The sequence below is a fragment of the Perognathus longimembris genome, chromosome 2, assembly GCF_023159225.1.
Source record: "Perognathus longimembris pacificus isolate PPM17 chromosome 2, ASM2315922v1, whole genome shotgun sequence".
Classification (NCBI taxonomy): Eukaryota; Metazoa; Chordata; class Mammalia; order Rodentia; family Heteromyidae; genus Perognathus; species Perognathus longimembris.
Window position 1 is genome coordinate 127,412,337 of NC_063162.1, and position 22,184 is coordinate 127,434,520.

At 38.6% G+C, this 22,184-nt stretch overlaps 1 protein-coding gene and 1 long non-coding RNA gene across 2 annotated transcripts in view; one reads left to right on the forward strand and one right to left on the reverse strand.

The window, feature by feature from the left end:
- Asz1 (ankyrin repeat, SAM and basic leucine zipper domain containing 1) overlaps positions 1–8,491 on the reverse strand; it is a 38,346-nt gene extending 29,855 nt beyond the window's left edge. Inside the window, exons 1-3 of the mRNA XM_048337904.1 lie at positions 8,384–8,491; positions 7,294–7,393; positions 2,715–2,837 (exon numbers count right to left, since the gene is read on the reverse strand). Coding sequence (XP_048193861.1) covers positions 2,715–2,837; positions 7,294–7,393; positions 8,384–8,491 — 331 coding nt within the window. The remainder of the gene's footprint in view (positions 1–2,714; positions 2,838–7,293; positions 7,394–8,383) is intronic.
- LOC125345857 lies at positions 151–7,663 on the forward strand. Its single transcript, XR_007209805.1, has 3 exons — positions 151–165; positions 5,229–5,233; positions 7,539–7,663. It is a non-coding gene; the product is annotated as an uncharacterized LOC125345857 (long non-coding RNA).
- Positions 8,492–22,184: the final 13,693 nt, after the last annotated feature.

Sequence of the window (22,184 nt, forward strand, 5' to 3'; positions counted from 1 at the left end):
GTCCTTACACATTAAGAAGCTACCTCTTCCCAGATATATCTCTTGGCACACTTCACAAAACAGGAGATTACAGATAAAAACCCTTCCAGGTGGAAAGCACATATATTAACTTCTTTCTCCAATTTCCATTTCTTCAGGAGAACACAAAGTGGTTAGCCAGGCATAGTAGTTCATGCTTATAATTTCAGCACAGGAGGTTAAGGAAAGAGGATTTCAAGTTCAAAGAGAGCCTGGGCTCCCACCCTGGGTTACATGTGTTCCCACTAGTTTGGGCTGTGCATACACAATCCTGTTTCAAAAAACAAAACAAACAAACAAACAAAACCCAGAATGTGATTACACCACAGTCCTGATTATGAACAACTTTTGATGGGTTAAAATTTGTGTAGCTGAACTCCTGACTGGGAAGAAAATCTATTGTCTCTGATTTCACTCTGTCACTTATTTGACAATGCCTGAAATATGCCTTGTTAGCTTCCCTACTGAAACTACCATTAACTGCCACTTTCACTGGTATCTTTTCAGTTCTTTACTTGATCTCTTTGAACTCATCCTATTTCTTAAAACTCATTCTTCCATTGGATCCTATGGCATCAGGGGAGAAGAGGGTGTATTAATAACACATAAAAAGGGCTGGGGATATAGCCTAGTGGCAAGAGTGCCTGCCTCGGATACACGAGGCCCTAGGTTCGATTCCCCAGCACCACATATACAGAAAACGGCCAGAAGCAGCCCTGTGGCTCAAGTGGCAGAGTGCTAGCCTTGAGCGGGAAGAAGCCAGGGACAGTGCTCAGGCCCTGAGTCCAAGGCCCAGGACTGGCCAAAAAATAAAAAAAAATAAAAAAAATAACACATAAAAACATTTCTCAATTAAGAACTCAGGAATTTATGTTTTAGATTGGAGGTCCAATACTGACATAACATAGTCTTTCCCCACTTCTACATTAATACACTATAATTCCCATGATCACTTCATATTAATGAAATGAACACCAACTTTCTTTATCAAATGGGCGATTGTGACACATGAAATTTTTGTATATATATGTATATATACTCTAAAAAGGTAACATGAAAAAAAAATTAAAAGTAAAATGTTTTACACCAAAGTATTCTTTGATTATGGGAAAAAATGGAAGAAAATGATAAACATTTTGAGTATTATATATATACACATATATGTGGTGCTGAATTTAAACAGTCTCACACTTCATAGGCAGGCCCTTTACACTTGAGCCATACCCCAGCCCTGGGGTTTTTGCCAGGGTCCAGCATAAGCCTAGTTACCCCCTGACCATCATCTACATCTTCCTGCATAGCAAGAACCACAGTGCCACCATGGACAGCTTATTGATTGATATAGGGGTATCACTAACTTTTTTGCATAAACTGTCTTCAAATCACACTCTTCCTGATCTTTAGCTCCCAAGTAGCTGAGAATAATATTTACTTTCAAAACTCTAAATCTTTTTAATGTAGTTTTATTGTTATTGTAAAGGTGATATTAAAAAACTCTGACTCTCAAGCACAGCTTTCACTGAATAATAATTTAAAATGAAACAGTAAAAAGAAACACTTAAGTAAGTATATAACCAAGGCAGGAACTTTTATACACAACATAACAGAATAGAGATGGTTTGGCAAATATATAATGTAGTTAAAATTTAATATTAAAATTAACTCTAAAATAAAATCTGTATCTGAATTACAATTAAAACATCAAAATAATGAATCAATAACTAAATATACAGACACTATATTTATACATGTATTCTTGCTCTTTAAAAGGACTTATAGCATTACTGAGTGTAAATTACTTAGTAATGTCAATGTCTGAAACAACTTCAATTATTGTATTCAGTTTACCTCAACAGACTAATTACAAAGTAATTTTATAAAAAAAACAATTAACTTAATGTTTCTTATAATACATTGTTCTTTTAAAAACTGTCAAAACTTCAGGGTGCCAGTGGCTCACCCCGTTATTCCAGCTACTCGGGAGGCTGAGACCTGAGGATCGCTGTTCAAAGCCAGCCCTGGCAGGAAAGTCCGTGACACTCTTATATCCAATAAACTACTCAGAAAAAGCCAGATGTGGCACTGTGGCTCAAGTGATAAGAGGGCTAGCCTTGATCACAAAGAGGCTCAGGGACAGTGCCCAGGCCCTGAGTTCAAGCCCCAGGACTGGCAAAGGAAAAGAAAAGAAAATTGTCAAAAATGTCTGGCACAGAAGTTAAATATATAAATTATAAAGTATACATTATAAAGATAACATTTGGAATCAATCTTCTTGGAGTTTTTCGAAACGTAGGTTTTTAACTTCATTTTGTTCACTATTGACCTAATACAACTAAGGGGTTTTTCAAACTGCTTTAATTTTTTCACATTGCTGGTTAGAAATAAAAAGATCATAGTAAAACCATAATCAGTCAAATTTCCTCAATGCCTTCTCTGTAAATTGGATGTTTATGAATCATGCCTATAATCCTAGCTCTACTCAAAAGGCTGAAATCTAAGTATCAAGCTACATCAAGCAGACAAATCTGAGGGATTCTTATCTCCAATTAATCAGTAAAAATCTGTAACTTTTTCAATGTAACAGTGAAAAGCCTGGCTCAAGTGGTAGAATAGCAAGTGCAAGGGAAAAGCTAAGTTAGAGCTCAACGTCCTGAGTTCAAGCACCAGTACTGGCACCAAAATATAAAACATCTTACCCTTACTAAAGCTTGCATTAGCACCTCTGTCCAAAAGGAATCTAACCAATTCTACGTTGGCAATGCTGGCAGCATACATAAGAGGTGTCCATCCATAGCGGAAACTGGAATCTACATTAATACCTGTCAATTTAAAAACAAATTTTAAAACTTCACCAACAACAACAGCCAAAGTAAAAACAAAACATAACAAAAAAGACAAAACAACCTTACTTTCACATCAATATGTGGGAAGTATACCTGTATAGCAATAAATATCATGCAGTTTATTCTACAAAAGAATTTCTTTATAGTAGTGGCCTCAGAAAAAGTTATATTGGGACACACACACACACACACAAAATATCTCTAGTATAACAGGTATTTATATGCCATCTTTGTTTTCTCCACGAGATAGTATGTCTTTGAAGAATGATATTCAGGGCAGAATCATCATACATGTTTGCAAATAACACACATATCTCTAAAATATATTTTAACTTTCTCCCCAACACAAACTTAACCCATGAGTGAATGGCGGAAGATAAAACAAAAGAATCTGAGTATAGAAATTCTTTTATGAAATGAAAATTACAGTTTATGATCCAGAGATTAATATAATTACATATTTGTATTATAAAGACAATGCATTACTTCATTATAGTATTTTTGATAATGAGATAGAATGGGGGAAGACCAATATGAGGTTAGAAGTATATTAGAAGGTAACCTAAGATCCAGGTGCTGGTAGCTAATGCCTATGATCCTCTCTATTCAGGAGGCTGAGACCTGGATAACTGTAGTTCAAAGCCAGCAAGGTCAGAAAAGTCCTGGAGACTTATTCTCAAAACAAACAAGAAAAAAAAAAAAAACAAGCTTGTGGAATAGCTCAAATTGTAGAGTACCACCCATGACCAAACAAGCAGACCAAGTGCTCAAGGCAGAGAGTTCAAGCCTGAAATAGGCCAAAAAAAAAAAGAAAAAAAATAGGAAGAAAGAAAAGAAAAGCTAGTAATAAGTACATAGGTATAAGTAGAAAAAATAATAAAGGGTAGTAGGTAAGAGAGAGACAGGGAGACATAGGGTAAAGAGGAGAAATGGAAGGAAAATAAAAGGATATTCAAAGAACAGAATTTAAAATTACTTTGAAGAAGAGAGGTGATTAAAAAAAAAGTGTAAACCAAAAATCACTATCATGTTGTACTTTATAGATGGGTGCTGGTGGCTCACTCCTGTAATCCTAGCCACTCAGAAAGCTGAGATTAGAGGATTGTGTTTCAAAGCCAGCCCAGGCAGGAAAGTTTCTGAGACTCTTATCGTTAATTAACCACCAGGAAACTGGAAGTGGTAATGTGGATCAAAGTGTTAGAGCACTGCTAGCCTTAAAAACAAAACAAAAAAAAGCTTAGGTTATGGAGTATCCAGGCTTTGAATTCTAACCTCATGACACAAAAAAAGTGTACCTTATTTAAAACGCCTTGGTTACAAAGCTTGAACTTAGAGACTCACAATGTTAATCAGCTTTCTCCCTCATGGCTGGAATATTACCATGTGAACCATGCCTCTAGTTCCAGCTTCTTTGCTGCTTAGCTGGAGGTAAGAGACTCTTGGATTTGTCTGGGCTGGCTTTGAACCAAAACTCCAAAACTCAACATCTTGAGTAGCTAGAATTACTGGTGTGAGCTATTTCAGCTCAGTAAGATAAAGTTTTTAAATAGCCATTATTCAGACAGGAATGAATAGATAACGACTGTGAAGTAAGGATAAGAATCACTTCACCTTAATATTTCAAATTTTTAATAGTACAAATCCTCAGAATGATATGATTTTCAAAAACACTATATGGTTTGGTCATCTATATTGAAAAAAAAGGCTATACTGATCTAAAATTGGTGAGGAGCAAAAAGGTTGTCATACAAGGATAACCATAAAATAAGGCAAGAAACACAGCCCATTAAATTAACATAAGCCTTTTCTTCAAGGAGATCAAAATTTAAGTGGCAACTCCACTAACTTTAGAAACAACTGCTAATCTGATGAAAAGAAGGAAAAGAGAATGTTTTTGTTTAAAAACAGAAACTTGGATGTAAAATGCTTTTTATAATTCACTGGCTTTTAAAAAAGTCTTTAAAATAACTATCCCAATGTAAACTGGTTCAGCCACTCTGGAAAGCAGTATGGAGATTCCTCAGAAGGCTAAATATAGAACTCCCCTATGACCCAGCAGCCCCACCTTTGGGTATCTATCCAAAAGACCACAAACAAAATCACAGTAATGCCACCAGCACAACAATGTTCATCGCAGCACAATTTGTCATAGCGAGAATCTGGAACCAACCCAGATGCCCCTCAGTAGATGAATGGATCAGGAAAATGTGGTACATATACACAATGGAATTTTATGCCTCTATCAGAAAGAATGACATTGTCCCATTTGTAAGGAAATGGAAGGACTTGGAAAAAATTATACTAAGTGAAGTGAGCCAGACCCAAAGAAACATGGACTCTATGGTCTCCCCTATTGGGAATAATTAGTACAGGTTTAGGCAAGTCATAGCAGAGCATCACAAGGCTCAATAGCTATACCCTTATGAACACATAAGATGATGCTAAGTGAAATGAACTCCATGTTATGGAAACAATTGTTATATCACAGTTTTAACTACTTTCAACGACCCATGTGTATCTGTAGCATCTATTATTGATGATGTTCTTGTATCACCTTCCTGTGGTTGTACCTATACTATCTCTGTAATCTTATCTGAGTATATTGGAAACCGTGTATACTGGTATCGGAACTAGGAAATTGAAAGGGAATACCAAAATTGAGAGACACAGGGTAAAAAAAAAAGACAAACAACTACAAAAGCAATACTTGCAAAACTGGTGTAAGTGAACTGAACACCTCAGGGGGGGAAAGAGAAAGGGGGAAGGGGGAGGGGGGTATGAGGGACAAGGTAACAAACAGTACAAGAAATGTATCCAATGCCTAACGTATGAAACTGTAACCTCACTGTACTATCAGTTTGATAATAAAAAATTGAAAAAAATAAAATAACTATCCCAGTAACAAAGATAAAGGTCAGATCACTAAAGAAACTGCAAACTTAGAAGAATTCACTTTTTTCCTGTGGAAACACTAGGATCATGTGTGTCTAATTCCCAATTGTCTCATTTAATTAGTAGTTGTGTGATCAATACTGAGAGAAAACACTAAATCACCTATCTATACATACATGTATACATATACATACAGATATTTATGTGTGTGTTAGCTGCCTCTACTTGTATTTAATACAGCACAGTATAGAGGGATTAGGTACAATGAAGCTAATGGAGGACCTTAAAGGATTACTAGTTGATATGAATGACAGGCACATGTGGGGATTTTAGTGTCTTAAACAGAAACTACTGCTATGTAAGTATTTTAGTTAACCATTTGAAGCTTGGTTTTAACTGACAAAATATACAATCTCATTTCCAAAAGCTAATAAAAGGGCTAGCAGTGTGGCTCAAGTGTTGAGGGCCAGATGAGCAAGCAGGCTCAGCAAGCATGAAGCCATGAATTCAAGCACCATCAGAAGAAAACAAGGCTGGGTACTGATGGTTCATCCAGAGGATCTGTTTAAAACCAGGTGGGACAGAAAACTTCTAGCGACTCCATAATCTAACATAATCAACAAAAAGCCTCACTGGCTTAAGTAGAGTTCCAGTGGAGCAAGCAAGCTGAACAAGAGTGCAAAGCATTGAGTTCAAGTCCAGCATTGACCATAAAAATGAAACCAATATTAAGCACAAGTATACAGGTATTAGTAGAAAGATACCTTACTTTGGTTCTCACAAGTACATTATTAGGTGATGATTACTAAGATATTTTATACTAAGTGCCATACATCCTTCTCTTTTTCTTTACATCTTTTCCTTCCCACTTTTACCACCACATTTTTGGTAGTACTATCGATTATAGTACTAGGGACATGATCTTAAAAAATTCATTCATATGCTATCATTGGCAGCCTTTTAAAGAGAAACAGCTTGGTATCTATGTTTTATATCTACATTTATTTTACTTGGTATCTACATTTATGGTTTGTATCTTTTGAGTGCCTGGGATAGTTTTTAATAGCTTCAGTCATTATAGTCAATAACTTAACTTGTATGTGAAAGTAATTGAAAATATTTCACTTAATCCACAGAAGAGCATATGGGAGCCCAGACAGAATAGTATTTTACATAAATAGATTGATGCACTGGAAGTTACTGAAGCAACTTTCCTAAGGAACCATTGTCAGTATGCAATACAATTGGGGGGTGGGGAATCAGGGGTAGGGCAAGGAGGAAGAAGTTTTGATAGTGGTGGTAGGATTAGTCACTATGATTCCTGAAGCAGATCTGAGGGAATGATATTGGATAATAATCCAAATATGAGTACACAAAGAGGACCGTAAGCAGTAATCATTATTCCAGATCCAATGAAGACGTGTACAAATAATCTATGGACACTTAAGATTGTTTCTATCAGAAACATACCACCAACCTTTTAAAATTAGGAAGCTAATGAACTTAACTTCATTCACTTGACACTATCCTTAACTCTCACCAGAATCTAGGAGCTCCTCCACTAAGGAAATATCTCCTGTGGTCAATGCTTTCTTAAATGCTTCAGTTTTTTCTTCAACTGGTAATGGCCTTCTGAATTTCTAAAAAAAAGATGCAGAAAGTTAACATTTTAGTTAGTTTCATTACTGTTGCCATCAGGAAATAATACTTGGAGATGGGTGTCAATAGCTCATGCCTGGAATCCTAGCTACTCAGGAGGTTGAGATCTGAGGACCGAGGTTTGAGATCTGAGGATCGAGGTTCAAAGCCAGCCTGGGCAGGAAAGTCCATGAGACTCTTATCTCGGATTAACCATCAGAGAACCGGAAGTGGCTGCTATGGCTCAAGTGGTAGAGCATTAGCCTTGAACAAAAGAGCTCTCATGACTGATGATGATATTATGATGATGCTTGGATAAGATTTGCCTTTCTTTTTTTCATTGTAACTTTTCTTATTTTTTTCATTGTCACTTTAAACACTTTTTATTGTTATTATAAAGGTGATGTACAGAGGGGTTACCGTTTCACAAGTCAGGCAATGAGTACATTACTTTTTGGACAATGTCTCCACTTCGCTTGCTCTTTCCCAGTTTTTCCCTCCTGTCTCTTCCCTCCCCCCCCCCCCCCCCAGCTATATAGTTCATTTTCAACACATTATCTGGTGAGTACCAAGGCTACATTTGTTCCCCGTTGTTTTGCCTCCGTTTGGGACCCCCAAAACTCTTAAAAAGAAATCACGTGAAGCCTAGCAGGGTGGTGGGGGAGGGAGGCTGCCGTCCCAGCTCCCCACGGGGTAGTGAAGGTGGTGGGAGGATGGCTTCCCAGCCCTGCTGCCTTTGGGACAAAAGAAAGGTGGTAGTTAATGGTCAACTCAAACGCAATGTAAACAGCTAACTTCACCTTCCAGAGAACTGCATCCATTGAGGGGGAGAAAAGAGAAAAAAAAAAAAAGCAACTGGGAAACAAGAGGAGAATTTTACTGGTTTGCCTCAAGGCCAAACGTCCATATTTAGAAACACCAGGCCAGGCCTCGCCTCAGCACACCAGACTAGGCCTCAGCCTTCGAGGTCGACACCAGACCTCTTCGCTTACCTGAGACGTCCGATCCAGACACCCAATCTCCCAGCCGTCATCTTCACTGTCGCTGCTCTCGCCTCCGCCAGCCACTGCCAGGCCCCGCAGCACGCTCGGTGCCGCCATGCCAGGCGCCGCCATGCGCTCCAGACAGCTCTTCTGACGCCTGCGCACTGTGCCCGGCGCGGGAACGCGGCGTGCACGGAGGAGCGCCCGACACGCGCAGAAGCGAGAGCTGCGCTTGGAGCTTAGTGCGCAGGCGTGTGCATGTAGTTGCGCTTTGCTCACCTAGGATGCAACACCCCTCTCCCCCCACCCAACAGCATTTTCTTTGTTTCTTTTTCTCTCTGGCTTTTTTTCATTTTCTGTCCCTTCTTCTCTTATCCTCTTTTCATTTGTCCCAGTCTGAGAGCTTGAACCCTGGGCCTGGGTGCTTTGCGCTCTACCACTTGAGCCGACGAAGTTGGCAGCTCTCCTGCCAGTGTGTGTGTGTGTGTTTAATTGAAGATAAACAGATCAAGGGCTTTCCTGCCCTGGCTGGCTTTGAGCTGTGATCCTCAGATCTCAGCCTCACTGAGTTGCTAGGTTTATAGGCCCTGAGCCATTGGGACTCTGCTTCATTAACCTATCTTAAGGGAGAGTGGAGAGCCCACCTATCCTGCCTGGCTTGTGGGATTGGCCGGTCGTTCCAATTCCTTTGAGAGAATTGAAATTGTGTATTTTGCTTAATGTAATGTCTGCCTCCCGCCTACACCCCCCCCCACTCCTGCAACAAATGCTTCATATATAGCAGAAGCCAAATAAGGCTAAGCCTTCCCATCTCATTCCCATCATTGTTCCTTGCCAAACCCTCTCTCACTGTAGTACATCCTGGGAGACAAACTTAAATTTGCCAGATTATATCCCAAAGAAACATTACATCAACTTTCCACAACGCCATTGGACTGGGGTGGGGTGGGAGGCAACAAGAAGCCAGGAAAATGTACCACTTAAAGAATTCTTCCTGGGCTGGGGATATGGCCTAGTGGCAAGAGTGCCCTGGGTTCAATTCCCCAGCGCCACATATACAGAAAACGGCCAGAAGTGTCGCTGTGGCTCAAGTGGCAGATTGCTAACCTTGAGCAAAAAGAAGCCAGGGACAGTGCTCAGGCCCTGAGTCCAAGGCCCAGGAGTGGCCAAAAAAAAAAAAAAAAAAAAAAAAAGAATTCTTCCTTTACATTTCCTGTGATCCCAGGTCTCTCTGCCTATAGTTAGAAACTAAGCACTGTCCTGATATGAAGTGTGGATGCCCCTGAGGAAAAAAAGAGACTGTCGAGGAACTGAGGATTTAAATGACATCTGAAGAATTTTGGTCCACAAGTCCAGTTCTGGATTCTACCTGTTAGGTGAAAACCATTGTATCAGATGAGAGACAAGGAGCACAACAGGTTATTGTGCTTGTAATCCTAGCTACTTAGGAGCCTGACATCTGGAGCATCTTGAGTTCAAAGCCAGTTCAGGCAGAAAAAGCCTTGACATTCCATCTCCAAAACAATCAGCCAAAAGCCAGGGTGCCAGTGGCTCATGCCTGTAATCCTAGCTTCTCAGGAGACTGAGATCTGAGGATCTGGATTGGAAGCCAACTGGGCAGGAAAGTCTATGAAACTCTTTATCATTAATTAATCATGCACACACACACACACACACACACACACATACACGCTGAAAGTGGAGCAATGACTCAAGTGGTAAATGGCTAGCCTTGAGTAAAAATAGCTTAGGGACTGTAACCAGGCCCTGTCTTCATGCCTCAGGACCAGCACAAAACAACATCAACAACAAAAACTAGGCTTGAGTGGTAGTTCAAGAGGAGTTCAAGAGTACTAGCCCTATGTAAAGGGCAGAGAACTGAGGCTTAATCCCTAAAGAGATCAGCCACAGCATGGAATCTCATTTTCTGTGTACAGATATCAGGATGATCGCTAAATCCAGTATCACTTCACTTTAATTTACTACATCTGCAAAGATTCATTTTTCAAATAAGGTCAAACTCACAGGTTCTGGGTGGACCTGAGCCTTTAGACATAAAGAATGGAAGGAGATGAGTGAGGGCATATAGGACAAGAATGAAAAAGAGGAAAACTCTTAGAAGAAATAAAGAAATTGTTCTGTACTGGTAGAGCCTAAAAAATGAGGAACATCATGTTCAGGCAATACTCGAGTTCCTCAGGCCTGTACTACTGGTTAAGCTTTAGGAATCGTCTTCCTAAGAGTTAATAATGGACATATTAAAGTGATGATTACCAAGAGATCAAGAAAAAGATGAGGTCACAGTGCCAGGAATAGATTTTTCGGAAGTCACAATTGCTTTAGGAAAGCACCACCTTTAGGAAAGAGAGTAGTAAGCAGGCTTAAGAAATAGTAATCAAATAAGCAATAGGCAATGAGGTCAATGCTATAAAATTCTTGGACTGAATTGTAACTCAAGATGATAACAATAGTAGTAGTAATAATTGTTATTATTAGATTCATTTTATAATGTTTTCTACATGTCAGTGACTGTTCTAAGGGCATTATGTTAAGCCAGTTAATCTTCACATGATCCTACTGAAGTAAATATTACCTATGATTTACAAAGGGAGAAATTGGGATACAGAGGTTTAAAGTCACTTGCCCAACATCATCTACTTTGAAGAACAGGGAGCAGTCCATATTTTACAGTCTATCTAACAGTTAAGTAGGCAGGCATTCCATGCATACTGATATTTCTCCAAAGTATCTGTTAATTTATAGAATTCTCACTATAATATTTTCAGGTTCTCTTTGTCCTCTATTCCACAAATGAGGAAACTGGAATACAGAAAGGTCATATAAACTGTGTGAGATCATGGATCTTGAGGTGGTCCAAGTTCACACTAAACTATTTAGCTCCAGAATGGTGCTCTGGTTGAACTTGGGAAAGTGTGCTACCTAGGAAAGCCCTGCTTTCTTTAGAGAATACTTGTCTCTATCATTTCTTTGACTTCCATACTGTGAAAGATATATTCCTTTCCAAAGAGGATTTCATCTTCTTACTAGAAATCCAGTCTCAGAATAAACTGTGATTCATCTGCAGGTGAATCACAAGTTTATTTCCAGTCAGATAAGAAATCAGTAGTTTGGTTTTGTCTGAAAAGATTTGGGAATTTCCCTGGGGTGACTTCCTGGAATGGATCAGAAAGCCACCTACCCACTTCATTAATGACTACAGTGTTCTGCTTGGTTCACTGATGACAGGGGACCGATAAAACAAAGAGGGCAAGGAAACAGCTGCACAGTACGAATAAAGATTACTCAAATTTAGCTCTCCTTCATTCCTTGGTTTGTTTTTTATTATCTTGCAAGCTTTGACTCAGACATTAGGGATGATTAGCTAGTAAAGCTTATTTCGCCACGCCAACTGGTAAGACTGTGTTTTGTGGCAAACTTGTCTTAAAATCAGCATTATGATATTTTTTATAATTTATTCTCATTTTCTATAGAAGTATGTGTTATTACTTTTAAAACTTGAAAAAAATCATTGGGATCTTGAAATCATACTGAAATCTATCTGAGATGCAGTTGAGTCAATTCCCTCTTGTGGAGTTACTTGTAGAACATTAAAATGGTAAAAAGTACTATTTCAATTATTAAAATTCATCTTCACAAGGTAGTCAAGGGAACAATAGCAATTATTTTTGTTACATAACATTAATTGATTCCATAAATACTTCTTCTGCTCCTACTATATTATCTAGGTATCAAGAAAGACATTAAGGAAGAAAGGCAAAATCTTTAACCTTAGAAATGTTTATTACATAGCAAGTGAAGTGAATGAGTAAATACAGAATCAAACATCAAGTAGTGATTTTTTTTTCCCTACTGGAGTTGGAACTCAGGCCTTTGTGCTTACTAGACAGGTACTGTACCACGTGAGCCATGTTCCCAGCTCCTATTTACTTCATTTTTTGTCTGTTTGTTTGTTTTTTTGGCCAGTTCTGGGCCTTGGATTCAGGGCCTGAGCACTGTCCCTGGGTTCTTTTTGCTCAAGTCCAGCACTCTACCACTTGAGCCACAGCGCCACTTCCAGCCGTTTTCTATATATGTGGTGCTGGGGAATCGAACCCTGGGCTTCATGTATATGAGGCAAGCACTCTTGCCACTAGGCCATATTCCCAGCCCCTTCAGTTGTTTTTTTTAATAGGGTTTCAAGATTTTTTCCAGGGCTGGCCTTAGATTGCAGACCTCTTACTTTTGCCTTCTGCCTCATTGGGATCATGGGCACTTGCCAAGATGCCTAACTCAATTTACATGGGGTCCCAGTAACTCTGCCTAGGGAAATGTACTGCCTCAAGTAATTGCAAGTTCTATGCTGGAAACAAACTGTACATTTTGTTATTATTGCTTAAAAAATTAAAATTTCTCCAGTTATCATGCTTAGTGCTTTTTCTTCTATTGGAATTTTGATTTTATTTTTACTATAAAATTAGTACTTTTTGTGTTAATTTATTTGTAACCTGCATATATTTGTTTTAAAGCCATGTTTACATATGTAACCTTTAAACAGGCCAATGGCATAAAATGGGTGGTGATATTTTTTGCATCCAGAAAAAAATTCAGAAATTTGGTTTTCATAATTTGTTATTGAGGGGATCAACAAATTTTGAAAGGATAGCTATTTGAATGCTATTTGTTGTATTTTGGGAGAAAGGCAGCTGTCTCTTTTGAAAGAGGCTATACGAGCCCCCTTGAGTAGGAAGTTACCCAAGCCCCTCTCCCTCCGGGACACGAGGACAAACCCCCCCATCCTGCCATCTATTGTCATCTGGACTTTGCAGTTATCTGAACTATGCAGCCTGCAAGCAGTCACCCAACCCCACCTTGAGGGGAACAAACAAAAGGCGCCAGCCCGTCCAAAAGGTCACTTGCACATTCCAAGAATCCTCGCACACATACAACTTGGCACGTATCCCTTACCAGCCCAAATTAGGATTCCTTAAAATGATTGGTAAATGTATGTGACTCAGTGTAAAATGATTGGCTGCCTGCGTGCAGACCACGATGTGTTACTATAAATCTATTGGTTACAAATGCGCGGGCTTTACCCTAACGGATAGTAGAGTCCTATATAAGGTCATCCTCAGAAAAGCTCAGGGTTCTCAGTTGTTGACTGGTTTACGGTCATGCTGTGAGCCCGAGCTTGCTCAAATAAACCCTTTGCTTTTGCATGAGAACGTCTCTTGGTGTCCTCCATTCCGTGGATGCGCTTCTCGACCCTTTCACTTTGATCTAACCAGGCCTTATAGCCATGGCCACCTTTTCCTCCTTTTTCTCCTATCCTCTTCCTCCTCCTCTCCTTCTCCTTTTCCTTCTTCTTGGGCTTTGAACTGAAGGACTTGAACTTGATAGACAGGCACTGTATCACTTGAACCACTCCTCCAGCCCAAGCTTTCCTTATATTCTTATAGAAGGCAGATTGAACAAACCTGTGGGAACATTAAACTGCAGGAAGCGAAAGAATAGATTGTATGAAGTTTGGTAAGTTTATGTTATGAACTGTTATGAGCAAGATAAATAGGAAGCAGTTGAGCTTAGGAGGAAAACATATCTAAGGTGAAAATAGAATTACCATTAAACAAAATGTTGGGCATTTTTCATGTTATTTTCTTTGAATCTGACAAACACGCTGAGAATTACGAATCAGCCTCATTTTTGAAGTAAGAGGTATGAGAATTCAATTACTTGTCCATGTTGAAGTGAAGTAGAGTGGGGGTTCGCTACAATGAAACAGGGTTCCCCCCCAAGGGAGGGGATTCCTGGTTCCCCCAAGAGTCCACCACACAGTCTCCAGCTACAAGATGACAAAAAGACAGTTTTATTGGGGAAGTAAAAAGTGAACAAAAAGTGAACCGACCGGCCTTGGTCGCAGCCCGGACTCGGGAGCCGAAACTGCCGACCACGTGTGGAGCCCAGACTCGGGAGCTGGGCTTGTACACACCTGGGCGGCCCAGACTCAGGAGCTGGGACCGCCCCCGTGTGGCCTTCCAGCCTGGTTATAAGGCAAACATCACAGACAAACTTGTCACACGCAGGTGACCAATGAAGATACAACACTTACAGAGCATGCTAGGCCGCACGCAGGTGGCCAATAGAGTTACAGTCTGTCTCATAATATTCATTTGAACTAACCTATCATTCTAGTTAGAATTGACGCATGGATTTGGCGGGGCACACATGATGCAGGCGGATATGCCTATTCATAGCTGGTTTCCTTGAAGCTCCCAGGCCTCAGGTGGTTAATCTACATAACTTATCATAATAAAGAGGAGGACACAGGTTCCCTTGAAGCTCCCAGGCCTCAGGTAGTCAATCTACATAGTAAAGGGAGCTTCCCTGAATAGGGTGGGGGAGGGCTTAGTGGAGATGGAGTTGGCTTCTGCTCTAATCTGAGCTGGAGTCAACCTGAAGTCCCTCCACAGCTATTAATGGCACTGGGCAGATCTGGCCTCCCCATTACAGAAGTATGGTGTTCAAGAAGTGTGGCTTTTGTCCCATACCTGTCCAACAAATATTGGCTCACACTAAGCTAGTTTTTGAGAAGACAGATTATTAGTCTGCAAACATATTTACTGTGTTTTAAATAAATAAAATATATCGGCATATAATCATACCAACAAATTATCTTCCCTTTTGAAGTACTAAGATTTGAATTTAGGGCCTCATGCATGCTTGATTGGTGCTTTACTACTTGAACTTTGCCTCCAATCCTGCTTTTTTATTGGTTATTTTTTAGTTGGAGTCTTTTGGACATTTCTTCCTGAGCTACTTTTGAACTATAATCCTTGAGATTTCAGCTTCCTGAGTGGCTAGGAGGATTGATTACAAGAGCATCCACTGGCACCCAGCATATTGTACATTCTATAGAAAGAAAAATTGATTGTTATTTGCTGGTTCCTTACAGATATGTGTAAGAAATATTAAATCCCTGTTAAATTTAACTTTAATTGGAGTGGCTTCAAGAATCAGACTATAGGGCTGGGAATATGGCCTGGTGGCAAGAGTGCTTGCCTCGTATACATGAAGCGCTGGGTTCGATTCTCCAGCACCACATATATAGAAAACGGCCAGAAGTGGCGCTGTGGCTCAAGTGGCAGAGCGCTAGCCTTGAGCAAAAAGAAGCCAGGGACAGTGCTCAGGCCCTGGCCCCAGGACTGGCAAAAAAAGTAAAAATTAAAAAAAAATCAGACTACAGGACCCACTCTCTATAGAGGTGATAAACAAACTACAGAAAGGCTCTTGGACAAGAAAATATGATTGGAATAGTAAAAGGGAACATAGTGAGATTAAAGGACTAAAAAGGAAAATATTTTGTTTTTAGGAAAACTAAAAATATCACAAAGTGGAGCAGGAATTAGATGGGGGAATGGGAAAGGTGTCTCGATAAGCCACACTAAAACGCAACTGCAATTCTGGCCACCAGTGGCTTTTACTTTAGGTACTCCAGGGGCTAAGATCAGGGGAATTGAGGTTCAAGGATAGTGGGAAATGCCTTCTCAACTGATAGCTGGATGTGATATTGGACTTCTGTCATCTTGCTACATGGGAAGCTCAGATTGGAAGTATTGTGATTCAAGGCTCAGAGCAGAATAGTTTTCAAGATTCCAGCTCAATAGAAGAAGCTGGATGTGGTGGTGCATACCTATCATCCCAGCTCAGAATAGACATGATTATAGTCCAAGCATGCACTGATGCAGGAAGTGAAATCCTATCTTGAAATAACCAGCATAGAAAAGGGCTGAAAGTGGTGACTGAGAGGCATTGGGAAATAGATATTTGGATCATGAGCAAACTCACCTCACCAGTGGATTAATCCATTGATATGTTCATAATTGAAGGGGCTATTAGGAAGTGGGGAAATAGTTGAAAGAACAGGCTGTTCTGTCTCTTTCCCTTCTCTTGCTTACTGGATGTCATGAAATGAACAGCATTGCTCCATGATGTACTTCCAACTATGATGTCCAGCATCACCTCAATCCCAAAGCAATGGAACCAAGGGATTGTGGACTGAACCCATGGTTGATTTGCTTTGATATTCTGTTGCAGAGAAGAAAGGTGAGTAACACACTCAGCAATTGGAAGCAAGAGCCAGGCCATAATACAAAGGGATAGCAACAACAAGACAAAATGTTCTTCAACTTTGAGTCCTCCTATGTTTTATATTCCTTCTTCCTCTTGTTCCCATTCTGCCCTCATTTCATACCTCTCTCCCCCTTGTGTATCCTTTCTTGATTATCCCTTTAAAACCTTAGATTCTTTCTTGCCTTAGCTGTTTTGTCTGTCCAGAATTCTCTCCCTGTGGGTTTCTCTTTCATGTGGTTGTTCAAGTCTTACCCTTCCAAGGCCTGTTATGACCCCGTCACTTAATGTTGCCATCCTTTTCCTCACCCTCTTTCATGCCCTTACCTTCTCCTTTTTTTCTTATTTCATAACCATTACCACTTCCCAACATACTACATTATGTTATTTGTTTATTCATTAGGCTTATCCATATGGAAGTATGAATATAAACTAGATTAGTGCTCCAACCAAGCTGACTGAAGTTGATGCCTATCAAATATTTGACTCCAACTATAAGGCTGGTCAAACATACAGAACATCAATAAACACATCCTAGTCAGTTTTCCATCCCTGTTACAAAACAAGTGATGAAAGTCAACTTAAAGAGCAATCCTTGTTTGAACTATAATTTTAGAGATTCCATTCCATTGTTCCTTGGCTTCTTTGTTTCTGAGCCTGTGGTGAGGCAGAATGCCATGATGGACAGCATGTGGTACAGCTGCTTATCTCATGGTATCCAGGACATAGAGAAAGCTAATTTTAAAACCAAACTCCTCCCCCAAACACATTCAGTTATGAATCCATAAATAGATTAATAAACTCTTGAGGTCAGAGCCTTTACGATCCTATCTCTTCCTAAAGACCTTACCCCTGACCACTTATTTACTCTTCAACACAGGAGCTTTGGGGACATATTAAAGATTCAAACTATAATATATGGTGGGGCAAAACTTCCTAGGAGATGCAGTGTTGTTTTTCTTAAGTTAACTCTCAGCACCACTCCTCCTGACCAGATCTTGAGATTGGTATAAGAACTCCCTACCACTCCCCTGCCTTCAAGTGTCTTAACATTTGGTTAGCTACTATATAGGCTCACAGGTTCAACCATTTTCTTCCCATTCTAGTTTCTTTTTTTTTTTTTTCTCAAATTTTTATTATCAAACTGATGTACAGAGAGGTTACAGTTTCATACGTTGGGCATTGGATACATTTCTTGTACTGTTTGTTACCTTGTCCCTCATGCCCCCCTCCCTCCCCCCCTTTCCCTCCCCCCCAGGTGTTCAGTTCACTTACACCAAACAGTTTTGCAAGTATTGCTTTTGTAGTTATTTCTCTTTTTTTACCCTGTGTCTCTCAAATTTGGTATTCCCTTTGAATTTCCTATTTCCAATACCCATTCTAGTTTCTTATAGCAGGTCATGTGACATCTGCTAATGATTCCCTATCTTCTGGACAAGGCTATGGCTTTCATGGGAATTATGGCACTCATCTTACCACTTAGGCTTTTTCACCAAATGCTACTTTTGAGTTCCAGGAGAATTGGCAATTACACAGATGTCTGTTAAAATGGGCAAAAAATGTCTCTTTGTGTGTACACTCTGCTGTAAAGAAGCCCCCCACCCCCCAAAAAAAAACCCAGAACCCAAAACCCTATCTCTTTATTTGAGGAGCTTTGCCAGCCATTGTATCTTATTGAAGAAAATCCTATCACTTCATTAAAAAAATCATTTCAGCTTTCTAATCTACTTAGATTTATTTATTTATTTATTTATTGGTTTGAGGGCTTGAACTCTGAGCCTGGGGATAGACAGGACCACTTCCAGCTTTTTCTGTGATTGATTGCAGATAAGAGTCTCAGGGACTTTCCTGCCCTGGCTGGCTTTGAACCGTGTTCCTCAAATCTCAGCCTCTTGATGTAGCTAGAATTATAGGCACGAGCCACTGCAGATTTAGAATATTTAATGCATCTACCTATTGAATATGTTTATCAGAAACAGCACAAATGTTACCTAAACATTATTATTTTTAAAATTTCTTTTCCATCTTTATTAGCATATATTAGTTGTATAGAAGAGCTTATTGTGATACTTTCATATATGTACACAATACATTCTAAGAAAACACAACTCTTCTAACACTCTCCTTGATGTCTCCCCCTCTTGAAAATATTACAACAGGTTTCATTGTTCTATTTTCATATATTTGTATAGAGTATTTAGATTATACCCTGACCTCATTTTGTTAACCATCACAGTCCACTGTCTTTTTTTATTTGACCAAGAGCGCTTAATTGTGTTTTTCCTTAGGATACATGTCTTGAATTGTTGACATAAATATATTATTATTATTATTATTTTTTTATTTTTTTTTGCCAGTCCTGGGGCTTGGACTCAGGGCCTGAACACTGTCCCTGGCTTCTTTTTGCTCAAGGCTAGCACTCTGCTACTTGAGCCACAGCGACACTTCTGGCCATTTTCTGTATATGTCCTGCCGGGGAGTTGAACCCAGGGATTCATGTATATGAGGCAAGCACTCTTGCCACTAGGCCATATTCCCAGCCCTAGTTATTATATTCTGATAGAATGAATTTCCATAATGAATGTGTCTTGTGTTCAGATTAAGTTGTTCTTTTATTATTTTTTCACTGAGATTATCTTAAAGGTGAATATATAATATAGTAAATATTATTTTAAATATATAATATGTTTTAATATTAATTTAATCTTAATGTTTAATATTTTAGTATATGTAATAGATATTATCCATACGCTACATATGTTATATATGTCATATATAGTATATAGTATGCATCCATTCATGTATGCTGCTGCTCCAAGCATGTCCAGTGCAAATTTAAGAAATGCCTTTAAGTAGAATTAGGTTTATATAAAAGTAAAAGTTTATATTACTACAAACAAAATTTGAATATGTTTTAGTAATAGAAAACTGTTTTCTCAGGAGAGTATATATTTTCTCTATTACAGAACATAATGCACTTTACCATGAGTATTCAGTTTCTGGGAAGTAATGTACATGTATATATATATATATAGCATTTAAAATGTACGTGTAATAATATATAATGTTTGACTAGGAATGAAAAATACTAGAGATGATAAAATAACAAAATTATCCCACTGGGTGGTACTTACACAAGACTTCATTTTTTCCAACTACATGTTAATATACTACCTTTGGCTTACTGAAATGTACTTCTTATCATTACAAATAACTTTTGTGTAATTGATGCACACAAAGGACTGTAGTGGAGGTCGTTGTTGATTACAGATTGTATATTTTTACTTCAAGATCAGGGAAGCAGACAGAATTTGTAATGAATGGTCTAATTGTTGGACATTTAAGCAAACATAATCTACCTGGAAATGAATATGATTTACGCAATGGGAAATCATGCCAACCTATCAAAATGACTTCAAGAAATGATAAATAGTTATCGCTAAAAAAAAGAGGAACAAGTAAATGTAACTTATTAACCTCAAGGAAAAATACCTTTGACAAAACTCTCTGTTTTCTTTGCTATTCCTTACCATCTTCAATCACATCCTAACTACACACAAACACACACATGCTATCCTAAAACAGATATACTCTAGGATTGGCGAAAAGGTTTTATTTAGGAATTGGCTTAGAATCCTGTAACAGGTAGCTATGGTTGTTACCTAGATTTATTTAAAAGAAAACAAAAACAACAATAAACACTCCTTACTTGCCATTGTTGCTGTTTTTGTTCTTTTCGTTTTGTATTGTTTGTTACTTTGTTTGTATTTGCGAGTATAAGGGAGGGCACATAACAAATGAAAAAAGTATGAACAAATACAACAATAATACCCACCAGACAATATGTAGAAAATGAACTGGATATCTTATGAGTGGTGACAGGAAGGAAAAGATTGGGAGAGAATGATGGAAGGAGAAAAATAGTTCAAAAATAATTGTACTGATTGTAACTGATTCCTGTAACTGTAACCCTTCTGTATATTAACAACACAGAAACGTTTTTTAATAGGAAGAAGAGGAGGAAGAAAAAAAGAAATTTTAAAAAAGTTTGGTAATTGATGCCATCTGCAAAAAAAAAAGTGCCAACATGAACTTAAAATTTTTGAGGCAGGCACTCTTGCCACTAGGCCATATTCCCAGCCCAGGAACTTAAAATTTTTATAGATCAGACACACATTAAATCTCCAACATCACAATGATGTTATGATTTGCAAATGAGTTTTAGCTCAGAAAAAGAGAGAGTTTTTCAATTCTGATGTTGGAAGAGAGACCTGAAAGAGCTGAATTTTGATTTGCCTAAGTATTAGGTAAAGTACAAGCTATAAAGAGTCCAAACTGTAACTATAGGGATACATATTTTTGACTCACTGTACACATGCCCTACAGATCTTGAGCAGCTTAGTTATGATTTACATTTAAACATCTTTAATGATGTTTTTATTGTGGTTAAATCAATGCATGACAAAATTGGCCATTTTAACTATTTTAGTGGCATTAAGTACATTTCACTTGCATTCATATTCTTAGAGTTACATGAATACAACCATCATCCATTTTCAGAATGTTTCTATCTTCCCAAACGCAAACCATGTACCTATTATACAGTATATCTTTCTTCCCTCCCTTAGCCTTTGGTAACATTGAATCTTGCCTATTCTTGATACAGTCTATAAGTGGAATCTAAGGTAGTTGCCTTTTTGTGTATGAATTTTGTGAGATTCTTAATGTAATTGGATGTTGTAGCTCATATTATAGCTGATTATTATTCGATTTTATGCTTTTAAGAACACATTTAGGGCTGGGGATATGGCCTAGTGGCAAGAGAGCCTGCCTCGTATACATGAGGCCCTGGGTTCGATTCCCCAGCACCACATATAGAGAAAACGGCCAGAAGTGGCTCAAGTGGCAGAGTGCTAGCCTTGAGCAAAAGGAAGCCAGGGACAGTGCTCAGGCCCTGAGTCCAAGCCCCAGGACTGGCCAAAAAAAAAAAAAAAAAAAAAAAAAAGAACACATTTAATATAACCTGTCAGGGTTGGCTTTTTTTTTTGGTCATTGTTGTTATTGGTCATGAGATTTGAACTCTGGGCCTGGGTGCTCTCCCTGAGATCTTCAGCTCAAAGATAGCACTCTACCACTTGAGCTACAGCACTACTTCTGGTTTTCTGGTGGTTAATCGGAAATAAGTGTCTCAAGGACTTTCCTGTCCAAGTTAGCTTGAACCTCGATCTTAAGATCTCAGCCTCCTGAGTAGCTTGGATAAAGGCCTGAATCAACAGCATCAGCACACCTACTTTTCTACTCAAAATGATTTAGCAACCAGGACTTGAGAGGTAACAATGCTAGCAATGTTAAGTGCAGTTTTTCCCTTACCATACTTACAGATTTCTAACAAGCTATAAAAACACTTAGCTATAAAAGAGAAAATTAATAAATTGGGCTTGATTAAATAAAAAACTTCTTTTTACAACATGATTAATAGAGTGAAACTATGACATAAATGGGAAGAAGATATTTGTAATATATTGATTAAGGACTGTGTACAGAGTATATAATAAACCCCTAAAAATCAATGAAAGAGATAACATAAACCCTAATAGGAAAGTGAGCCCATGAGTTGAGCTAGTCTTTTGTAAATAAATACATTTGGCTGGTCAATAACCATATAAAATGTAATTAAATCATTAAT